This window comes from Perognathus longimembris, chromosome 28 (genome assembly GCF_023159225.1).
Source record: "Perognathus longimembris pacificus isolate PPM17 chromosome 28, ASM2315922v1, whole genome shotgun sequence".
NCBI lineage: Eukaryota > Metazoa > Chordata > Mammalia > Rodentia > Heteromyidae > Perognathus > Perognathus longimembris.
In genome coordinates, this window is record NC_063188.1 from 101615210 (window position 1) to 101637373 (window position 22164).

The window sequence follows — 22164 nt, forward strand, 5'->3', positions numbered from 1 at the left end:
TCTGGGAGCAGACAGTGGGTAATGATTTCTTTCCCTTCATTCAGGAGGGAGTCCATTCCATACTGGCTCATCTATTGAGCAACTATGAATGGATGCCTTCTCTATGCTCAGAGTTTTGCTGAGGATCGCAACAGAGCAGAGGACAGGACTAGATATTATCTCCACTCCTGTGGAGCTTATAGTTTACCAGGGAAAAAATAGAAGACCAATGGTTTAAGAAAGTATTCCATTGCAATGGGTGGGAAGGTCAGGTCTTCTGTTACTTTCAGATTATTAGTTTGTGATGAGACATTGATTCGTGCCAATTCTTTAATTCATGTCTCTCTCCATCACCATTTCAGAAATAGCAGGACTACCATTCTGTTTTACCACCTAACAGGGTGAGTAGATGGACTATTTATTACTAAAGAAAAGAAATAAACTAAAATTTGTGATCTCTACTCTGCACCTCTTTTTTTGCCTGGGATTTGAACTCAGGATCTAAGCACCGTCTCTGAACTTCTTTTTGCTCAAGGCTAGCACTACCACTTGAGCCACAGTGCTACTTTCGGCTTTTTCTGTGTATGTGGTGCTGAGGAATCGAACCCAAGGCTTCACAAATGCTAGGCCAGCACTCTACCACTAAGCCACATTCCATTCCCAGCCTATACCTCTTTCTGCTAGACCCATATTCTACTGTAAGAGGAAGGCTCCAGGAACTATGTTTTCATATATGAGATGGATTCTCAGCATCTAGTGCTATAGTAAGCACTTGTGACAGAGTGGACACAAGATGAATCTTTGTTGAATGAATCATCTTTTTTTTTTTTTTTGCCAGTTCTGGGGCTTGAACTCAGGGCGTGGGCACTATCCCTGAGCTTCTTTTACTCAAGGCATGCATTCTACCACTTGAGCCATAGCATCACTTCTGCCATTTTGTGAGTCGTTTATTGGAAATAAGAGTCTCACAGATTTTCCTGCCCAAGCTGGCTTTGAACCTCAGTCCTCAGATCTTGGCCTCCTGAGGAGCTAGAATTACAGGCATGAGCCACCAGTTCCTGGCAAATAATCTTTTTAAAATTGAGAATAGACATACCAGTTTGGATGGTTGCAGTATGCATAGCAAAGAAAAGTGGTTTTGTTATTAAGGGATTTATCACACATCATAAATAGCTTTGGAGCTTAATGATGCCAAGATTCAGGGACAGCATCTCTTTGGCATGTCTTGGCTCTGGAGAAGGTTGCTATGGTTCTAGCATCCAATCGTCACGTAGTCAAAGGTATCAGGAAGTCGGTGTTGAAATACTCCTTGTACTGCTCCCTCCAGTTGCCAGGGAGGAAACACTTGAGCAAAAACGTCCAGCACACTTCTTATTAGCCACTAGTACATTTTACTTCTACCAACAAACGTCCAGCACACTTCTTATTAGCTACTACTATATTTTACTTCTACCAACAAGATAACGACTAGCCAAAGGGAGTAAGATTATTATTGTACTCATTGAGGCAATGCTAGCTTCTAGAACAAGAAAAAACATCTCCTTAGATGCAGAATGAGTGAAATAAAGTAGATTTTCCTTCCTGTGATGGTTGCAACTCTTTGATGACTCAGGATCCAGGCTCTTCCCATTTGCTCTGTACCTCTTTTTTTTTTTTGCCTGGGGCTTGAATTCAGGGCCTAGGCACTGTCCTTGGCTTTTTTTTTTTTTTTTTTGCTCAAGGCTAGCACTCTACTACTTCCAGCCTTTTCTATGTATGTGGTACTGAGAGGAATTGAACCCAAGGCTTTGTGCAAGCTAGGCAAGCACTCTACCACTAAGCCACATTCCCAGCCTGTACCTCTTTCTGCTAGACCCATGAGCAGTGCGGAACTGCACAGAACTGAAAATGATGGGTAGGCTTATAAATTCTGAGAAAAAAGCATTAAGCTTTCCCACCAGCCTAGTGGCTCACCAAAGTCATGTAATGTCATCAGATGTCCTTTTTTAAAGCATCTACAGATTAATGATAAGCTCCATTCCAGTTTAAGTTGGCTCAACAGAGGAGTTCCTAAAACAACAGATCTTTAACTTCTCAACCCAGAGCAGCAAAGCATAGCCTGGATAGAGATCAAACAGTTCAGTGAACCTTCCCCACCCCTGGGACAGAGAGACATTGCCCAAGAGCTTCTCCTCAGGAGGAACGTAATGCTCCAAGCCCTTTACACTTCAGTAAAAATGTGTACCTGGGTAAAAAAAAGCCTTTTCTCACCCTAGAGATGAGCTGCTTTCGGTATATGGGAGGTATATTCCTTTTCCAATAAGCTTTCTTATCTCTTTCACTGTGTTCTATGTCCTGTCTTAATTCTTCTCTTACCGGATACAAGGATGGAGGTGCATTAGCTGCACTGTCTTGCCAGTTACATTTCCTTCATCTCCCAATCCTAGCATTTTGCTAAATCAAGCCACCACAATAGAGAAAGTGTATGGAGAACACATACTGCTTTCCAACATTTCATCAGCAACAACTAATTTCATGCCCCATTTATGTGCCCAGGATGGGCAAAGCTTTGCTTCTTACTAGAAATACTATGCTATGGAAAGAGGAGCACATGGAATTTGGTGCACAGCTACTTGTCTTTGCCAAGCCCTGACTGACTTGGACCAGAGCTTTCCAATAGGAAAATAATGTGAGTCACTTAGGTCATTGGCAGTTCCCACCCCCCCCCCTTTTTTTTTTGGCCAGTCCTGGGGCTTAGACTCAGGGCCTGAGCACTGTCCCTGGCTTCTTTTTGCTCAAGGCTAGCACTCTGCCACTTGAGCCACAGCGCCACTTCTGGCCATTTTCTGTATATGTGGTGCTGGGGAATTGAACCCAGGGCCTCATGAATACGAGGCAGGCACTCTAGCCACTAGGCCCTATCCCCAGCCCGCCACCCCCCCTTCTGTGTGTGTGTGTGTGTGTGTGTGTGTGTGTGTGTGTGTGTGTGTGTGTGTGTGTGTGTTGATACTGGGGCTTAAACTCTGGCCTGAGCACTGTCCTTTGGCATCTTTGCTCAAGGCTAGTGCCCTCCTACTTGGGCCACAGTTCCACTTCTGGCCTTTTCTGCTTATGTGGTACTGAGGAAATGAACCCAGGGCTTCATGTATGCTAAGCAAGCACTCCACCACTATGCCACATTCCCAACCCCCCAATTTCTTAAAAGCACGAATATGTGACCATGAAAATTAGTTAAGCTGAGACAAGAGTTCATCAGAGCCAGGCACTGGTGGCTTAAGCATGTAATTGTAATGTAATTGGATGTAGGAGGGTTGAAGTTGGAAGTTAGCTCATACAGAAAAAAATCTCCATCTCCAATTAACCAGCAAAAAGCAGGGCTGAAGGCACTATTGAACTTCCAAAGCATCGCCAAGCAAGCACGAGTTCCTGACTTAAAGCTATCACACTGCCAAAATAAATTCATTAGAAATAATTTTTGGTGAATTATCAGAATAATTTATTGAATCAGAAGGCTGGTAGCAACTTCCAGTTTTTGTTTAGAAATCTATCCTCCATTACAGTATAAAAAGGGGGCGGGGCGGGACAAAACAGTGTGACTAGAATGCGAAAAGAGGGACCTGCCGTAGAAGCATTCTCCAAACTATTTTCTTCCAAGCACAAGAAATAATTTCTGTTTGCACTTTCTGTGAACAGAGAGTCATTTAAAAAAATACAGACAGCAGCTACAAAAAAAAATGCCTAGGCCATGGGCCAGAAGAAAAGGGAGAAATAGTGCCAGCTCTGCATTATCTATCCAATTTCATTAACAGTAAGAAGCCACACAACAAAGTCACCCAAGTACAGAAAAGTCCGCTATTTCTTTCTGGCCTGGGCTCTAAGCCCTGATGTCAATACTGAAGGCCAAACCAACACTGGACATAGAAAAACACTCCAGCCATGCCCAAGCCAGCAGTGTTCTCAGGCTACCTGGCCCAATTCTTCCTCCTTTTCCTTCCCCCTTGCTAGCACTGAATAAAACAAATTACACCGAAGGGCAGCTGGGATACCATTAGGACCATTGGCTCTGTTTTCCTAAGAAGCTGTCTCACTTCAACAAATGACACAGTGGCTACTTTGTCCAGGTCTGTAGTGAAGCCTGAAAAACATGTTTGCATTTTTTTTTCTGTTTTAAGTCCAGGTTCTCTGGAAGAACAAAGTCAATATAATGTATATTTATATATAAGGTACATAATATATAATAGAAATATACATGGATGTAAAAAGGGGTTTATTAGATTATTTTATACTATTGGGGCATGGATAGTCACATAATGGGTGTCTACACATTGGGGAACCAGAGAATCCAGGGATTGCTCCTATGAGAAGCTGAAGCCTCAGAAGGATGGGGTTGATGATGGAGCTCAGAGGCTGAAGGCCTAGGGCTACCTGAAGATGCTCTGGTGTGAGTCTGCATAAAAAGACTGAAGAAGCTGGGCGCTGGCGGCTCATGCCTGTAATCCTAGATACTCAGAAGGCTGAGACCTCAGGATTGTTGCTCAAAGACAGCACAGGCAGAAAAGTCCATGAGATCTTATCTCCAATTAACCACCCGAAAACCGGAAGTGGCGCTGTGGCTCAAGTGGTAGAGCACAAGCCTTGAGTTGAAGAGCTCAGGGACAGTACCCAGGCCCAGAGTTCAAGCCCCATGACCGATAAAAAAAAATGAAGTACACACACGTGACAAGAATGAACATTCTGGCTGGGAATGTGGTTTAGTGGTAGAGTGCTTGCCTAGCAAGCATGAAGCCCAGGGTTCAATTCCTCAGTACCACCTAAACAGAAAAAGCCAGAAATGGTGCTAGGGCTCAAGTGGTAGAGTGCTAGCCTTGATCAAAAATAGCCAGGGACAGTGCTCAGGCCCTGAGTTCAAGCCCAGGAATGGCAAAAAAAAAAAAGAACATCCTTGTCTGTGACTTTAGAAATTGTTTCCACTTTTCTCCATTTGTACGATGTTAACTATATACTTTACTATGTGGAGAAATGCTCCTTCTATTTTCCTTTGATCTTCTGGATCTCACCCTCAGAACTATCCAGTAGCTAAGATTCCAGATGTGAGCTGCTGGTGCCCAACATAGACTTCCTTAATCAAAGACTTCCTTCTTTGATACCTTCCTTCCTTCCTTGGTTCCTCCCTCCCCTCTCCCCTGCCTCTTTTTGTGGAGGTGCTGGGACTTGAACTGAGGGCCTTGCATTCTTGCTTGACTTTTTGCTCAAGGTTGGTGCTCTACCATTTGATCCACACCTCCACTTCCTTAGAGTGCTTTTTCTTTGGTTGGTCATGGGGCTTGAACTCAAGGACTGGGCTCTGGCCTGGAGCTTTTTCTCTCTACAGCATCCCTTGCGGTCTTCTGGTGGTTAATTGGAGATAAGAGTCTCATGGACTTTCCTGCCCCAGCTGGTTTCGAACTGAGATCCTCAGATCTCAGCCTCCTGAGCAGGTAGGATTACAGGCTCGGGCCATCCGTGTCCAGGGAATGGTGAGTACTTTCTTAAGATACATATGCTTGGTCCCGGGTTCTTGCACCAAAAATGCAGAGAGGGAGGAGAGAGGGGGATAATTGAGGGTTGTTTTGTTTTGTTGTTCGTGGGGCTTGAACTCAGAGACTGGGCAATGCCCCTGAGCTCCCTGTCACTCAAGGCTAGGGCTCCACCATTTTGAGCCACAATATCACTTATGGTTTTCTGGTGATGAATTGGAAGTGTCTGGCGGACACCATCCTCAGATCTCAGCTTGCTGAGTAGCTAGGGTTACAGATGTGAGCCACCGCTTTTCATTGGTGCTGCTGCTTCTTAAGTGCAGTGGAGGAGGTTTGTTTTGGTTTTCAGGTAGAAGCTTCGTGTGAAACTTGGGGAAATGCTTGAAGTTTGGGTGAAAGGTAGGCAGGGTGAAGCCACTTTGGAGTAGGTTCAAGAGAACCGCTTCTGAAAGGACTTTGAAGACTAAGCCAAGGGCTGCAAGGTACTCAGCTGCCACCTCTCTCTTCTTGACCCAGGTGTTCAGATTCCCGCCCTGAACCGGACTCCCGACCTCCAGGAACCTAAGCGATCAGGTTCGTTCAGGTCTTCCCATTGCGGGGGTGGACACAGGCGCAAGCGCTTTAGCTGGACTAGGCAGGTTGTGGCCGAGGGCGCAGGCGCATTGGATCGAGGGGCCAACGTGGGAAATGGTTGGGAGATGGCGCAGGCGCACTAGCTGGGGCCGTTTGGGCGGGGCATCGTCGGGGAGAGTTAAGGGGTCCTTGAGAGAGCGGGCTTCTCGGTGAGCCCGGGAGAGTGGGCAGGGCCAGGTTGGGGGTTGAGCCTAAGCCGTTCCGGAAGGAAGTGGTTCCGGGTCTCTCCGAGCTGCCGAAGCAGCAGGAGTTCCGCTGCTGTGAGAGGCGGCGGCTGCATGAGGGGCGAGGCCTGAGTGGCCAACGGCTGAGGCGGCGGCGGCGGCGGCAGCAACTGCAGCAGCGGTGGCAGCGGCGGCGGCGGCGGCCGTGGCGGGGATTTCCCGGCTGGGTGAGAGGCCGTGGAGAGCGGGCGGGGCGCGGAGACCCGAGCGGCCGAGGAGGGTGTGTCTGTTGTCCGGGAGAGGCGGTTCTCCGGGGTGGCGGGTGCGGCGGAGGTGAAGGTACAGCTGTGGGGCTCGGCTTTCCTGGGAACGGGGTCTCCTCGGCGCCCTCCCCCTCCCCAGCCACGATGCATTTCCTCGCTGGCGGCGGCCCAGTTCTGGCTCCCCCGCGTCCCGCAAGCAGTGCGACCGCGGTCGTCCCATGCTGGCGCCTAGGCACCTGCTCACGCTCCGCGGCGGTCCCCGAGGCTCGGAGCAACTGTCACCCGGGCGGCCTCGGCGAAGGAGCCCTTGTTCTCACGGGGGCGGTGCACGCGTCGCCCGAGAGACCTGAGCCGCGGGGGGCCCCCCCGCTTTGTCCTCCCGAGCAGCTCCTGCCGCGCCGCGGCCTCTTCCCCCCTGATCGCGTCTCCAATGAGTAGTGAAGGCTGCGCCCGATCGGACATTCCAGAGGCGAACTTGCCTTTTTGCACACCCGGGTACTGAAAATTGGCGCAGCTCATGTGTTTGTGTGTGACGTATTTAGGGAACTGGGCCACTGTCAGGGCTGTCTTGTCAGTAGGTCGGGCAGGAAAGAAATGGGAGCGAAACTTCTCCCCTTAGTTTTCTTCGGAGGTGCTTTTCCAACTACCTCTTCAGCGACCGATTTTCCTTTCGGGAACAAATCCCAAACTACTGGTAGAGAAATCAAGGACTCCTAAATTTCGGGTTCAGTAACCTTTGCAGCATTTAAAATGTTTTGCTTTGATTATGTCACTACTGCGGCTTGAACTTAGGATCTTGAGCACTGTCCCAGAGCTCCTTTGCCCAAAGCTAGCACGCTAGCACTTGAGTCACTGTTCCACTTTTAGCTTTTTAGTGATTAATTGGAGGTGAAAGTCTCAATGACTTTCCTGCTCTAGCTGGCTTTGATCCACAGTCCTCAGATCTCAGCCTTCTGAGTAGCTAGGATTACAGAAAGGAGCCACCAGCACCTAGCTTCAGTGTGTTTTTTCTTTTTCCCCCCTGAGATTTGAGCGCTTTTTGGTCTGAGACTGGGACTCCAGCTCGGTGCTTGATGCTTTCACTCATTGCCTATCTCTCTACCATTTGATCCTCACTTGCAAGCCCTTCCCCCTTTGGGAAACAAGTCCAAAGGGAAAGACTGGAATTTGAAAAGGCTTGGCTGTGGATTCCTAATGAGTGTTTTATTTTCACTTGTTTTATGAAGTGAGGGTCTCCTTTGTTGCCCAGGCTGGTTTGTACTCCTCTATTCCAGTAATCCTCCTACCCCAGCTCTCAAAGTACTGGGGCTACTGGTGAGCGGCACTGGGCTGTAGTGCTTTATACTTTTTAACAGTATTTTAGTAGTAATTGCATAGTAAAGTTTTTTTTTTAATTTTTTTCTTCCCTCCCTTCTTTCCTCCTTCCATCCTACCTTCTCTCTTGCATTTTTTTTGAGACTGCTATAGAGGAATCAAACCCAGGGCCTAGAGCATGCCACACAGTCATTCTAACTCTGAACTATGCCACATCCCCAGTAATGCTTTATTGCTATTATATTTTGTTACTGAAAGTTTTTTAATGATCTCCTCCCCCACAGAAATCTTTAAAATTCTTTTTAGCCGTTTTCCCTTATATTGGGTGATTGTAAGGGTCAAATGTCGTCTTGTACTGAGAGCACAGATGCATATTAAGGATCATCGTTTAAAAGTAAATATCTTCGTTCAAAAGTTGGTTTGAATCTCAGTATTTGGGATTCTGAGGTAGGAGTATTGCAAATTCAAAGCCAGTTTGGCAACTTAGTGAGATTCTGTCTCAAAGAAAAAAAAGAAAAAAAGATTCCACGTGCTTGTGACTCATGCCTGTAATCCTAGGTATGCTGGGGGCTGAGATCTAAGGATCACAGTATGAAGCCAGTTCAGGCAGAGAGTCAAGAAGTCTGTGAAACTGACAAAAAGTCAAGCATGGAGGTGTGGCTCTAGTGATAGCGCACCAGCGTGTTGAGGCCCTGAATTCAAGTCCCAGTAACCTGCCTTAAAAGAGAGAGACAGAGAGAGAGAGAGAGACAGAGAGAGAGAGAGAGAGAGAGAGAGAGAGAGAGAGAGAGAGAGAGAGGATTCTAAAATTTTTCCCCCATTTTCACTCCTTAAGTTTGAAGTTTTACATTGCTGCCCTAGATTCTATTCATAATAAAGTCAGTGGGTCTGGGGGAGTAGCAGTGTGTTACAACATATACTTAGCACTCAAGGCCCTGTGTTCAATTTTCAGAACCATACAAAAGATAAACAATGTCGGAGTTATGAAACTAGGAGAATGAATGACTCGAAAGGATTGTTAAAAGAACAAATATTTAAAGGCACTGTGTAAAGCAAATGGGACAAATATAAAGCTAAATCACAGTCCTTGGGTTCATGATAAATTAAACAGTAGTATTCATGCACTATAAGCTTTCCAAGCAGCTGGAGTGCCTAAAAGCTGATTTCCAAATTTAGATGGCAATGTTAGATATGATTTAGTATGTCAACTACTCTTGGGTGTGCCGAAGACCAATTCTGCTGAATGAGCATCTAAATAAGTGACCAAGCAGTCTCCCCAGGATCATTTTCTGCAAGTAGGAGTTGTAAGGGGGGAAGTATTAGTATTGGTGTCCCAGAACATGGAGTCTCTCTTCACATATGCCACATGGAGCAGATAGTTAACCTTTCTGTGACTTGTTTCTTCACCTATGGAATAGAGGTAATCCCAGATTCCACAAGTACTTGTTGTGTTTTAAACAAGATACTATTTGTATAGCACTTATCAAGCCAAGAATGATTTATGACCATTCTTATCACCAGAGACTTGGCTTCTCTGGGAAAGAGGCTGGGGCTTTTCTTGGTCCCTAGCAGGAACTTAGTAATATTTGCTAAAATTATGTAGAATGTGACCATTGATGAAAATTCAGTTGGTACCAAAACAGGAGATAATATGTAAAGATAGAATTTTGGAGTTAATATCAAGAAATGAAAGAAAACTGTGCTAATTGGACAGACTCATCTCTCTTGTTATTCTACCTTAGGTCCCTAATGCCAGGCAAAGAGTCTTTCTCTCTCTCTCTCTCTCTCTCTCTCTCTTTTTTTTTTTTTGGGGCAGTCCTGGGGCTTGGACTCAGGGCCTGAGCACTGTCCCTGGCTTCTTCTTGCTCAAGGCTAGCACTCTGCCACTTGAGCCACAGCGCCACTTCTGGCCATTTTCTGTATATGTGGTGCTGGGGAATCGAACCTAGGGCCTCATGTATACGAGGCAAGCACTCTTGCCACTAGGCCATATCCCCAGCCCCAAAGAGTCTCTTCTTATCAAGAATAAGTCTACCCAAATTGATCCCATTTCAGAACCTCCCTAGCTCCCCTTACTACCTTGGTATCACCCAGATTTTCTCCTTACCTTCACAGCCTGACTGTTTAAAGGAGTTATTAATAGCCTTCTCAGTCTCTGGACTTTCTATTTACCCTATACAGCATTTGCCTTGGATGCCTCCCTTCTTGAAACTTCTTTCTTTGCTGATATCCTGTGTCTTAACACAAAGTTCTTCTTGGTTTCTCTCTGCTAGTTGCCCTTCCTGTAAAGGTTGATGTGTTTGCAGGCTTGATCCTCCTTATGCTAAATTGTGTCTGGAATAACTTACAGAGCAGAGAGGCCATCTGATATGTGGAGGTTTGCTCAAGTACCCTGCGAAACCATCTAGGCCTGATGCTTTTTATGAAATAGTTCCTTAATAATTTTTTTTGCCAAGGGGAATTGATATGTTAAATCTTTCTAATTTAACGAGGTAAATGTAGACATTTTTACTTTTTAGCAAAGTACACCTTTCATTGAGATTTTAAAATTTATTTGGTAGAGATCTACAAAGTAATCATGATTTTACTTTTCCTTTATTTCAATGACTATTGCCTCCATGTCATTTATTATTTAGTGGCTTATGTTTAATGATGAGTTTAAATTATCCCTTTTAAAATATTTTCCTTATTCTCTTACTCTATTTTTATATAAGAAACTTGAATATTTTCATATTTTGGAGTATGTGTATGTGTATGTGTATGTGTATGTGTGTGTGTCCCTTCAGGTGATTATAAAGAAAAGTTAGCTATGGTGGTTATTACTTGTGGTGCCTGTCTCTTATTCTACCTCTACCTTTATTGTTTCCTTACATGTGCTTTGTTTTGACTTACTTTTTTATGTGTTCATCTATTTTTTGTTATGGAAGGGTTTCTCTACGTTTCCCAACCTGGCTAGTGCTTATAATCCTCTGCCTCTGCCATTTAAGTGACGGGTTATAGGCAAACACTGTCACTCTTGGCTTTTACTTTAATACTGTTAATTTCTCTTTTACCTTGGAAATGAATTGAATTTATATTTATTTTTCATCTGATAAATTTGTTTTTGACTGATCACTGTTTTAAATGTACCCCATAGAATCTGATACTTAGCGGTTTTATTGTCACTGCTTCCTTAAAATGTATAATTTCAGCTATAAGCCAAGCCCATACTTCCCTTCCTTCACCCAAATGATCACCAGTCTACTTTCTGCTTTCATGGGTTTACTCTCTCTGGACATTTCACATAAATAGGATCATATAATATAATGAATGGACTTTTGTGCATGCCTTCTTTTACTTAGCTTAATGTCTTCAAGATTTATCCACGTTGTAATGTATTTCAGAACTTTGTTCCTTCTTATGGTTATATTCCATTGTAGGGGTAAACTACACTTAAAATTTTATTTATTTATTTATTGTCAAAGTGATATACAGAGGGGTTGCAGTTTCATACGTAAGGCAGTGAGTGCATTTTTTTGGCCAGTCCTGGGGCTTGAACTCAGGACCTGAACACTGTCCCTGGCTTCTTTTTTGCTCAAGGCTAGCACTCTACCACTTAAGCCACGGCTTTTTCTATATATATGGTGCTGAGGAATCAAACCTAGGGCTTTATGTATACAAGGCAAGCACTCTACCACTAAGCCATATTACCAGCCCCCAGTGAGTACATTGCTTATCAAACTTGTTGCCTCCTCTCTTATTTTTCTCCCACCTTCCCCCTTCCCCAATTCCCTCCTCCCCCAAAATACATTTTTGTTCTTTCATTTATCTCTTTGTGTTGTTTGGGCTGTTTCTGTCTTTTGGCTGTTAGGAATTTGCTTCTGTGATCATATAGAATTTTATGTGAACATTTGTCTTTTTTTCTTGTGGTTATATACCTGGATTGAAATAGTTGGACCGTATGGTAGCTATATATTTTATCTTTTTGAGTAAATGCCAAAATGTTTTCTAAAGTAGCTGTGTCATTTTACATTCCTACCAACAATGTATGAGTGATCCATTTTGTCTGTGTCCTCAGGACACTTATTATATGTCCTTTTGATTATAGCTGTCTTTATTGGTGTAAACTGGCATCTATTATGATTTAGATTTACATTTGCCTAATGACTAGTGATGTTATATCCCTGTTGGCCATTTACATTACATATATTTGTGCTAGTCCTGGGGCTTGAATTCAGGATCTGGGCTCTGTCCCTGAGATTTTTTTGCTGCAGTCTAGTGCTCTACCACTTGAGCTACTGCTCCACTTCGGGATTTTTTTGGTAGTCTATTTGAGATAAAAATCTCATGGACTTTACTGCCTGGGCTGGCTTTGAATCACAATCCTCAGATGAATCACACTCCTCAGATCTCAGCCTCCTGAATAGCTGGGATTATAGGCATGAGTCACTAGCGCTTGGCTGTTTGTTGGGGGTGGGGGGGGCGTGTGCGTGCACGTGTGGTAAGTGTGTGCGTGTGTGCTGCTGATAGTGAGGCTTGAACTCAGTGTAGGCACTTTGTCTCTTAGCCTTTTCAGTCAAGGCTAACACCCTACCACTTGAGCCACAGCTTCACCTCTGGCCTTTTGATGGTTAATTGGAGATAAGAGTTTCACAGACTTTCCTGCTCAGGCTGATTTTAAATGATAGTCATTAGATCTTAGCCTCCTGAGTAACTATCATTTGCTCATGTGTCAGTCCTGGGTCTTGAACTCAGGGCCTGGTTGCTGTCCTCGAGCTTTTGTGCTCAAGCCTAGCACTCTACCACCCAGCTTTTTGGTGGGTTATTAGAGACAAGAGTCTCATAGACTTTCTTGTGTAGGCTGGCTTTGAACTGCAATTCTCAGTTCTCATCTTCCTGTGATCTCAGCTTCCTGAGCAGTTAAGGATTACAGATGTGAGTCATCGGAACCTGCCTTGGTACTAAGTTGTTTTTCTTAAATTTATTGTTATTATAAAGATGATGTACTGAAGGATTATAGTTACATAAGTCATGTAATGAATACGTTTCTTTTTGGACAATATCACCCCTTCCCTTGCTGTCTCCCAGTTTTTCCCTCCCATCCTCACCCACAGGTTGGATCATTCATTTTCAACATAATGTCTAGGGAGCATCATTGCTTCAGTTGTTCACCTTTTGTCCCTCTATTAGGTTTTGTTTTGTTTTTTGCCAGTCCTGGGGCTTGAACTGGGCACTGTCCCTGGCTTTTTTTTGCTCAAGGCTAGCAGACTACCACTTGAGCCACAGCGCTACTACACAATTTATCTTTATTTCTCTTTGTTTCTTATGTTACTGGCTCTATATTTTAAAAAACATTCCCTTAGTCAAGGTCACAAAGATTATTTTGTTTTCTTCTAAGTTTGGTACATTTATCTCTTGCATTCAGGTCTTGGACATATTTTGAATTAATTCTTTGTTTTTTGTTTTTTTTTTTTTGTCAGTTGTGCAGCTTGAATGCAGGGCCTGGGCGCTGTCCCTGAGCTCTTTTGCTATAGGCTAGTGCTTTACCACTTTTTGCCACAGAGCCACTTGTGGGTTTTGAGTGGTTAATTGGAGATAAGAGTCTCACAGGAACTTTTCTAGCCCGATCTGGCTTTGAACTATGATCCTCAGATCTTGGCCTTCTGAGTAGCTAGGATTATTGTTGTGAGCCATCAGCACCTGGTTTGAATTAATTCTTTTTTAAAAAAATATTTATTTATTTATTGTCAAAGTGATATACAGAGGGGTTACAGTTTCATACATAAGGCAGTGCATACATTTCCTATCCAGCTTGTTACCTCTGAATTAATTCTTAACACTTTTTTTTTCTTTTTTCTTTTAGCAGTGCTGGGGATTGTTGTGCATGTTAGGCAGGTGCTCTTAATTTTTTATATATGGGATAAAGAGGTAAGTTATTTTATGATTCCTTTTATTCTTTTGCTTATGAATATCTAGTTGTCTCAGGACTGTGTATTGACTTAACCTCTTAATATCTGGTGTATTAATGCCCCTAATATCCTTTAAATCTAGTTGCAGTCTATGTAACAGTGAAGCTATTTCTACTATTCCCCTTTTCTTCTCTCGCATTTCTTTTTTCTTTTTTAAGCGTCTCAATACATAGCCCAAGGTTGTCTGAAGCTCATCATCTTCCTCCCAAGTTCTGGAATTACAGATATGTGCCACCACATTTGGTCATAATGTCCTACTCTGTCACAAAATGCAAACATTTTACATTAATCTTTCACCCTCATCCTTATCTTTCTTTAGAAAGAGGCGTGTGTATGCGCGCGAGCCCCCGTGTGCGTGCATGCATGCTTTTGTCTTGTGTGTGAGGGCAAAGGGGTGCTGGAAACTGAATCCAGGGCCTTTCCCATCCTAAACATACATTCTGCTCTGGGCTACACCATCAGCCCCTACATATTTTAAAATACTCATTGCCAGCTGGGTGCCTGTGTTCATGCCTGTAATCCTAGCTAGTCAGGAGGCTGAGATCTGAGATTGGTGGTTCAAAGCTGGCCCAGGCAGAAAGTACCCATGAGACTCTTTTCTCCAATTAACCACTCAAAAATGGAAAGTGGTGCTGTGGCTCAAGTGGTAGAGCACTATCCTTAAGCACAAAGAGGCACATGGATAGCACCCAGGCCATAAGTTCAAGCCCTACAACCGACAAAAATATATGCTCATTGTCATGTTGCTGACTTTGATTAGATGAAGGTCATGTTTTAGTAGATTGCTTAAGAAGGGCTAATGAGTTCTGATTTCCCTATATTCTTGTGTGTTTAAAACTGTTCCTCTATTGCTGTGGTATTTGAGGGATATCTTGACAGATATAAAATTTACACTTCCTTTCATTGAGGCTTTAAAAATGTTGCTGTATTTTCACCTTGTTTTATATTTAGGCTTTGAAAAATATGATGCTGGTCTAATTGTTTTTCTTTTGCAGTGCTAGGGATACATGGCAAGCACTCTACCATTGAACTACCTCCCAGACCAGGTGTAATTCTTTTGGATTTATAAGGTTTTTTGGCCTGAAATCTTGATAATTTTTTCTTTATCTTTGAAAATAAGTACTTTTTACTAGGTTGTTTGATATTAGTTTCGGGGGAGAGGGGTAACCTGGTGTAGATGTGTGGATTTGGGTACTTCAAATTTCATTCCTGAAATTTTTTTTTAAGATGTTAGAATTGAATTCAGGGCGTTGCATGTTCAGTGCAAGTACTCTACCACTGAGCGACATTTATAGTTCTTGTTTTTCTTGAAATATAGTTTTAAATATTAATTTAGTTTTTTATTTAATTGTTCTTTTCCTGGAACTATAATCATGCAAACATTCTTTCTTTACTTTCTTCGATTTCTACTGCTTTTTTGTCTGACCCTTTATTTTTTCTCTCCCTTCCCTCCCTCCTTCCCTTCTATTTTCCTCCTCTTCCTTCTTTTTCTTCTTTTTTCCCCCGATATTGGAGGTTGAGCCTAGGACAGTGTACATGCTAGGCACTGTACTACTTGATGTGTACTCTTAGCCCTTCTTACTTTATTTCTATAATAGGGTCTCACTAACTTTGTCCAGGCTGGCTGAAAACTGATGATCTTTCGACCTTTGCCTTCTAAGTAGCTGGAATTACATGTGATGTACCACCCTGTCTGACTCTTTTTCAACCCCAATACTGACGTTTGAACTTAGGGCTTTGTGCTTGCTAGGCTGGCACATTACCAGTTGTGCCACACTCTAGTCTTGTTTTCTTGCTGGTTATTTTTCAGGTAGGGCCTCATGAGCATTTCTGCCCAGGCTGACTTCATACTTTGATCTTTTTAAATTACGCTTCCTGAACAGCTAGAATGATTACAGGCATGAACCACTAGTGCCCACTTTGATAAGTCAAGAAGAGAGGAATTGAGTATTGGATCTGGATTTTATTAGTACCTTGGCTTGAGCAGTTTGGTGCAGTAGCAAGGGTCGTGATGGAAAGCTATAACAGCAAAGGGTCTAGCAAGAATGAGAGGAGAAAAACAGAAGCTAATGAGTGTAGCACACAGGCCACCTTTTGAAGAATTTAACTGTTAAGGGACATATAGGGTGATAGCCTCATAGGATTGCAGGCATGAGCAATTGGTGCCCAGAGATGTTATTTACTTTAGCAGAAGATCAGAAGCAGGATTGGGGATGTAGCTTCAGTGGTATAACATTTGCATAGCATTCATGAGGCCCTGGATTCCATGCTCAGCACTGTAAAAAAAAATCAGAAGCAAACTAAATGTTTAATACTGCTTAATGAAGTTTTTGGTTTATTTATCTAGTGAATAATCAGTCAGCAATTGGGTATTATACTTAGGATTTGTATAGTTTTATAAATTGCCTAGCAATTTAAAATACAAAATATACTATGATACTAGGTGGTTACACGAAATGCTGATATACATGGCAGAATGAGAGGGCAGCAATTGTTGTGTCAGATAGATTAATTCTGGATACTTAAATTTTCCTCTTTCTGGAATACTTGTTTAGCAGTTATGTGCCATATACTAACAAAGTTTTTTCATAATTTAACACAGAAGTCATCAAATATAGTGTGTTGGGCTGGCCAAGCCTGTTTTTCTTTGGCTTTTGAGCTAAAATGGTTTTTAAATTTTCATTTTTAAGCTAACTTTTTATGAGTATCATATTTAACCAGATATACCCAAAATAATAATTTCAGTATGTAATCAATCTTAAGAATATAGTAATGATTGTGGGTGGACATGGGAGAGATAGAATGGGATAGAATGAGGGAACAGATGACACTGTATGAAAGGAATGTACTTATTTCCTGACTCACGTAAAGGTAACCCCTCTGTACATCACCTCTATAATAACAATAAAGTAAATTTAAAAAAAAGAAATCAAGACGATCACTGCTAGGCATTCACACATAAAATAATATATTAATGAATATTTTATATTATTTTTGATCATGTCTTTTAAATGTGACATGTGTCTTACACTCAAATCACATTTTGAAGATGTCTGATCATGTTATTTTTTTTGCCAGTGCTGGGGCTTGAATTCAGGGCCTAGGCATTGTCCATGAGATTCTTTTTCTCAAGGCTAGTGCTCTACCACTTGAGTCACAGCACCACTTCTGCCTTTTTGTGAGTAATTTATCAGAGATAATTGTCCCATAGGCTTTTCTGCTGTGACTTACTTTGAACTTACTTTGAAATTTGATCCTCAGAGCTCAGCCTTTTAAATAGCTAGGATTACAGGTGTGAGCCTCCAGCACCCAGCATGATTTTACATTTGAAGGAGTTATTTTACAAAAACAGAAGAAACACATTTGAGAAAGATCTTATATGGCTGCAAAGCCTAAAATAGTTTGTGATCCTTTACAGAAGGTGTTTGCTGGTCTTTGATTTAATTTATTTTATCCTGACAGCATTCCAGGAAGGTGGGTGTTATTGTCACCATGTCCATTTTACATATTGGTAAACAGAAGTACAGAGGAAGTAAGCTCCTCTCTCTTGGTGTTACGCACCATGTTTTAGAGCATCTTAAGACTCTTTCTACAAACTTGCTAATACTGTGTTTCTTTAAAGTAGAAGAAGCGGATAGTGGCTTACATGTCAAAGGATGGCACGGTCACGATCGAGATCCCCCAGGTGGAAACACAGGTAAATAGTTCTTAGATTTTAACTTGGCTCCTATGCTATTCATTCTGATAATGCCATCACTAACTGATCATTTCTTCAGTTGTCTTCAAGTTATAATTCTCAAGACCAATTGCAATGAGGATGAGCTTCAGAAAAAGGGAAATATAAAGAAATAAATGATTTTAATAGGAAAAGTATCTCAGACTTCATTTTGTTTCAGGTTTTTTTTTTGTTGTCAGTTGTGGGGCTTGAACTCAGGGCCTGGGCACTGTCCCTGAGCTTTCATGCGCAAGACTAGCAGTCTGCCACTTTGAGCTACAACTCCACTTCTGGTTTTCTGGTGACTAACTGGAGATGAGTCTTATACTCTTTGCTGCCCAGGTTGGCCTTGAACCTCAATCCTCAGATCTCAGCCTCCTGAGTAGGATTACAGGTGTGAGCCATCAGTACCTGGCCTGTTTCACTTCTTTGTATTAGGCTCTGCTGAGGGGCACACAAGCCCCTTCCAGTCTTAGATTCCTAGATTTTTTCTTGGATTTATTTGTCACGATCTATAAAAGGTCTGATATTTTGCCCTGCTTGCAAGCACTGGTCTTCCACAGGACACTTATAGATTAGATCTGAGGAAGGTAATTGTCACCCATAGGATAGCAAGCTGCTTGAGTTTCATGTTCTAGAAGCTCTAAGTCTCTGAAGGGTCAGCACTGCACAGGGGATTCCTGGATAGATGATACAAAGTTGTAGGGTAACATTCTAGGCAGTGAGATAATGAAATAGCTGAAGGACTTCAGAGTTCCCCAGGAAGAGCTGCCCACGGACGCTCCCAGTTTTGACCTAGGATGAGGTGCTATCTTGTTATTCTGAGTAGCAAACAAATCAGTCCTCTATTCCTAAGGGAGACTCTATATTTCCAAGGCTGTTTGCTTTGGAACAAAAGCTGACAGTGTCTCCACTCACAAGGCATGCAGAACTCAAGAGACTGTGGAGAATTGTTTCCCAATAGGCTCCTTGGGTCTCTTTTCATCGCTTTAAGAGAACTGAAAATGATAGTAACCATCCAGCTATTTTCTCTAGAAAAAAATGCTCTGGACAAGAAAGTATATGCTATAAAATATAATACTGAAAGAGGGTGGTTTTTTTGGTGTATATGCTGGTCCTGGGGCCTGAAATCAAGGACTAGGTAGAGTCTCTGAGCTTATTTGCTCAAGGCTGGTACTCTACCACTTGAACCACAGCTCCACTTTTGGCTTTTTTGGTAGTTAATTGAAAATCAAAGTCTCACAGACATTCCTGCCTAGGCTGGCTTCCAACTGTGATCCTCTGATAACAGCCTCCTGAGAAGCTAGATTACAGTTGTGATCCCCTGGTGCCCCACTTAAAAAGCGTTTTTAATGTAAAGTAAGGATTAAATTTAGTTCTTGAGTATTTCATTCAGTCTCTAAGACTTCTACCTCTGTCAGCTTTTCTCCTTAGTAGTGAAAGAGATGACATATTCTAGGAAGTTGTCAGGCTCTAGTAGCCTCCCCTCCTGGTATGAAATGTAGCCACCTGGATGGCAAAGTTGTTTCAGCTTCCTTTTCTTACTCTTTTCCTTTCCATTTCCATTTCATTTCCCTTTCTCCTTTCTCTGTTCCTTTCCATTTTCCCTTCTCTTCTTTTCCCTCTTCTCTCCTCCTCCCATCCCTCTCCTCACCTTACTTCCTTCCCCACCCTTCCCTCTTTTTCTCTCCTCTTCTTCTTTCTCCCTTTTACCAGGGTTTGAACTCCTGCTCAGCTTTCTTTTTAAAAAAAATTTTTTTTTATTATCAAACTGAATTACAGAGAGGTTACAGTTTCATACATTAGGCATTGGATACATTTCTTGTACTGTTTGTTACCTCGTCCCTCATTCCCCCCTTCCCCCTTCCTCTTTTCCTCCCCCCGCCATGAGTTGTTCCATTGTTCAGTTCATTTTCATCAAACAGTTTGTAAGTATTGCTTTTGTAGTTGTTTGTCTTTTTTTTACCCTGTGTCTCTCGATTTTGGTATTCCCTTCCAATTTCCTGGTTCTAATACCAGTATACACGGTTTCCAATATACTCAGATAAGATACAGAGATAGTGTAGGTACAACCACAGGAAGGTGATAGAGGAATATCATCAATAATAGAGGCTACAGTTACATATGGCGCGTTGAAAGTATTTATAACTGTGATATAACAATCGTTTCCATAACATGGAGTTCATTTCACTTAGCATTATCTTATGTGTTCGTAAGGGTATAGGTATTGGGCTCCTGTGATCCTCTGCTGTGACTTGCCTAAACCTGTGCTAATTATTCCCTATAAGGGAGACCATAGAGTCCGTGTTTCTTTGGGTCTGGCTCACTTCACTTAGTATATCAGCTTTCTTGCTCAAAGCTGGAACTCTACCACTTAAACCATGCTTCCAGTCCAAGTTTCTTTAAAAAATTATTGGTGTAAATTAATTGTACAAGGAGTTTCATTGCAATATTTCTATACATTCATATAATGTACATTTATAACCCATACATGCATATAATATATATGTATGACCCAATGGGTACCTGAGGAAGATAGATTTTTCCTCCTCAGATTTGTCATTGAAAGAGATTCAGTCACATTTGCTCTAACTCCATGGCAGCTTCTAAGGAGGGTGATAAAAACTTCAAGAATAGCTTCCTTGTTGATTAGAAGGTATCAAACCTTAGAGAGGAGTTTGAGAAATTAGAAAGGTCTTTGGGCACCAAACTAATGCTTTATTGTTCTCCGGTCAGTGGCACCTCCTGTGTTATCTGTAAGTTTGGATAACCTAAAGTAGTTTCCCTAGATAAGAGCTTTCATCCTCAGTGAGAATACAAGGCTTCGTGTTGGCAGGGCTAAGGTACCAATGTGTAGATACTGAAGGGATGGTCTGTCTCTGGGGAACTTTATGGCTACATTTAAAGCTCTATTTGAATAACATATCTTGAAGTGATGTGTGAGGGAGGAGAAAGTAAAACAACTTAGCTGTGCTAGAAGTATTTATGGATAAACTGGATCTGAAAGTTTTAGGATTCTCTTCTCCTCCTCTAGCTACCTGTTACATGTGTTTTATTTTCTTTTTCTTTTTCTCTTTTTTTGTGCTGGTACTGGGGTATTAACTCAGGGCCTTATGTTCTCACTTGGCTTTTTTGCTTAAGGCTGGCACTCTACTACTTGAGCCACACTTCTGCTTCTGGCTTTTTGCTGGTAAGTTGGAGATATGAGTCTAATGAATTTGTCTGCCCAGACTGGCTTTGAGCCAGGATCCTCAGATCTCAGCCTCCTAAGCAGCTAAGGTTATAGGCATGAGCCACCAGTGCCCAGCACATGTATGTTTCTTTTTTCTTGATACAACCTCAAGGAAGAGAATAGGAAATCAATTGGAGAAATTATAGAACCAGTTTTTAGCCTCTGAATTGTGGCCAATTGAATGTTAGAGTGTAATTCAATTTCAGAGTTTCTATTCAGTCTTCTTGATGCTCTTCTCTGTGCTTTTTGTTGTTGGTGGCAGTGGCTGTTGGGCTTGAACTCAGGGGCTGAGTACCGTCCTTGAGGTTTTTTTGCTGAAGGCTAGTTGAGCTACAACTCAATTTCTGATTTTCTGGTGTTTAATTGGAAACCAAAGCCTCAGAGACTTTCCTTCCTGGGCTGGCTTTGAAACACTATCCTCAAATCTCATTCTCCTGAGTAGCTAGGATTGTAGGCTTCAGCCAGAATAGATCCTGCTATATAGGACAGATATATTCAGCTCATTTTGATATGCATATGGAATTCATTATTTCAGGTGGAAAGAATATGCTTGTTGACTAGGGTAATGTCAATATCAGACCTCCAAATGTATAACTCAAAATGCACAATATGATAAATTGATGGATTTAGTTTCATTGGGAGAAGCAAAAGAAAGGCCTATGTTTTAGGGAAATCATATTTAGACAAATTTAGTTTATTGTTTAAAAATGGACTAAACTTCTCTGTTTGTTTGCATAGGTCTTTATCACCACGACCTAGAAACTTTGAGTACCACAAGCAAAGACATTCTCATGGGCATTATAATTGTGACTATAGAAAAGATATGAAAAGACCCATTGCTTGGAGAATGGACAATGAGAAACATGGACAGAGTAAATCAAGGAATCTCCCTCGTGGACGTCTTTATTACCAGCTGTATGAACATAGACCACCTTCCCCAAACATAAGGAACTCGTTAGAAAATGTTCACACATATAAGCCTCACCGAGTATACTCAGTTGGAAGAGGGGATGGTAACAGAAGATCTCAGTACTTGCCCACACACTCAGAGGGTGTACCTTACATAGAGCATGAGAGGAATTGCTATCCCCAGAAAATGCAAGGAAGGTATACTTCTGATGACTACAGAGTTAGAGAAAGTGGGAGAGGAGGGAAACCATCTGAGAGGCCGATAGCAGATTCCCTTAGATTAGAAGGAAAGTGGCATGAAGATGAATTGCGACACAAGAGAATGCAAGAAGAAAGATATTCCCAGTCACCCCGAAGAGGCTCAGAAGACTTTGACGCAAGGAGCTCTTTTCAGAAGAGGTATAAGAAAACATTAAACCTGGGTAATTTGATATAAAGCCTCAAGTGAAAAAGTCTGTTTACTTTATGGTTGAAGATAACTACCTTGAAAAGCTTTTGTCTCAAAAGATAAA

General features: G+C 42.2%; 1 protein-coding gene across 4 annotated transcripts in view; it reads left to right on the forward strand.

The window, feature by feature from the left end:
* The first annotated feature begins 13712 nt into the window (after positions 1-13712).
* The window catches only part of Bclaf3 (BCLAF1 and THRAP3 family member 3), a 47128-nt gene continuing 38676 nt past the window's right edge, over positions 13713-22164 (forward strand). The window contains exons 1-3 of one of the 4 annotated variants that reach the window (XM_048336054.1): positions 13713-13755; positions 17419-17493; positions 21482-22051. In XM_048336054.1, the coding sequence (XP_048192011.1) occupies positions 17453-17493; positions 21482-22051 (611 nt within the window). In that variant the 5' untranslated portion in view covers positions 13713-13755; positions 17419-17452. Of the gene's footprint in view, positions 13756-17082; positions 17494-21481; positions 22052-22164 lie in introns of those variants that run through there. The other 3 variants (XM_048336055.1, XM_048336056.1, XM_048336053.1) reach the window with 3 other exon arrangements.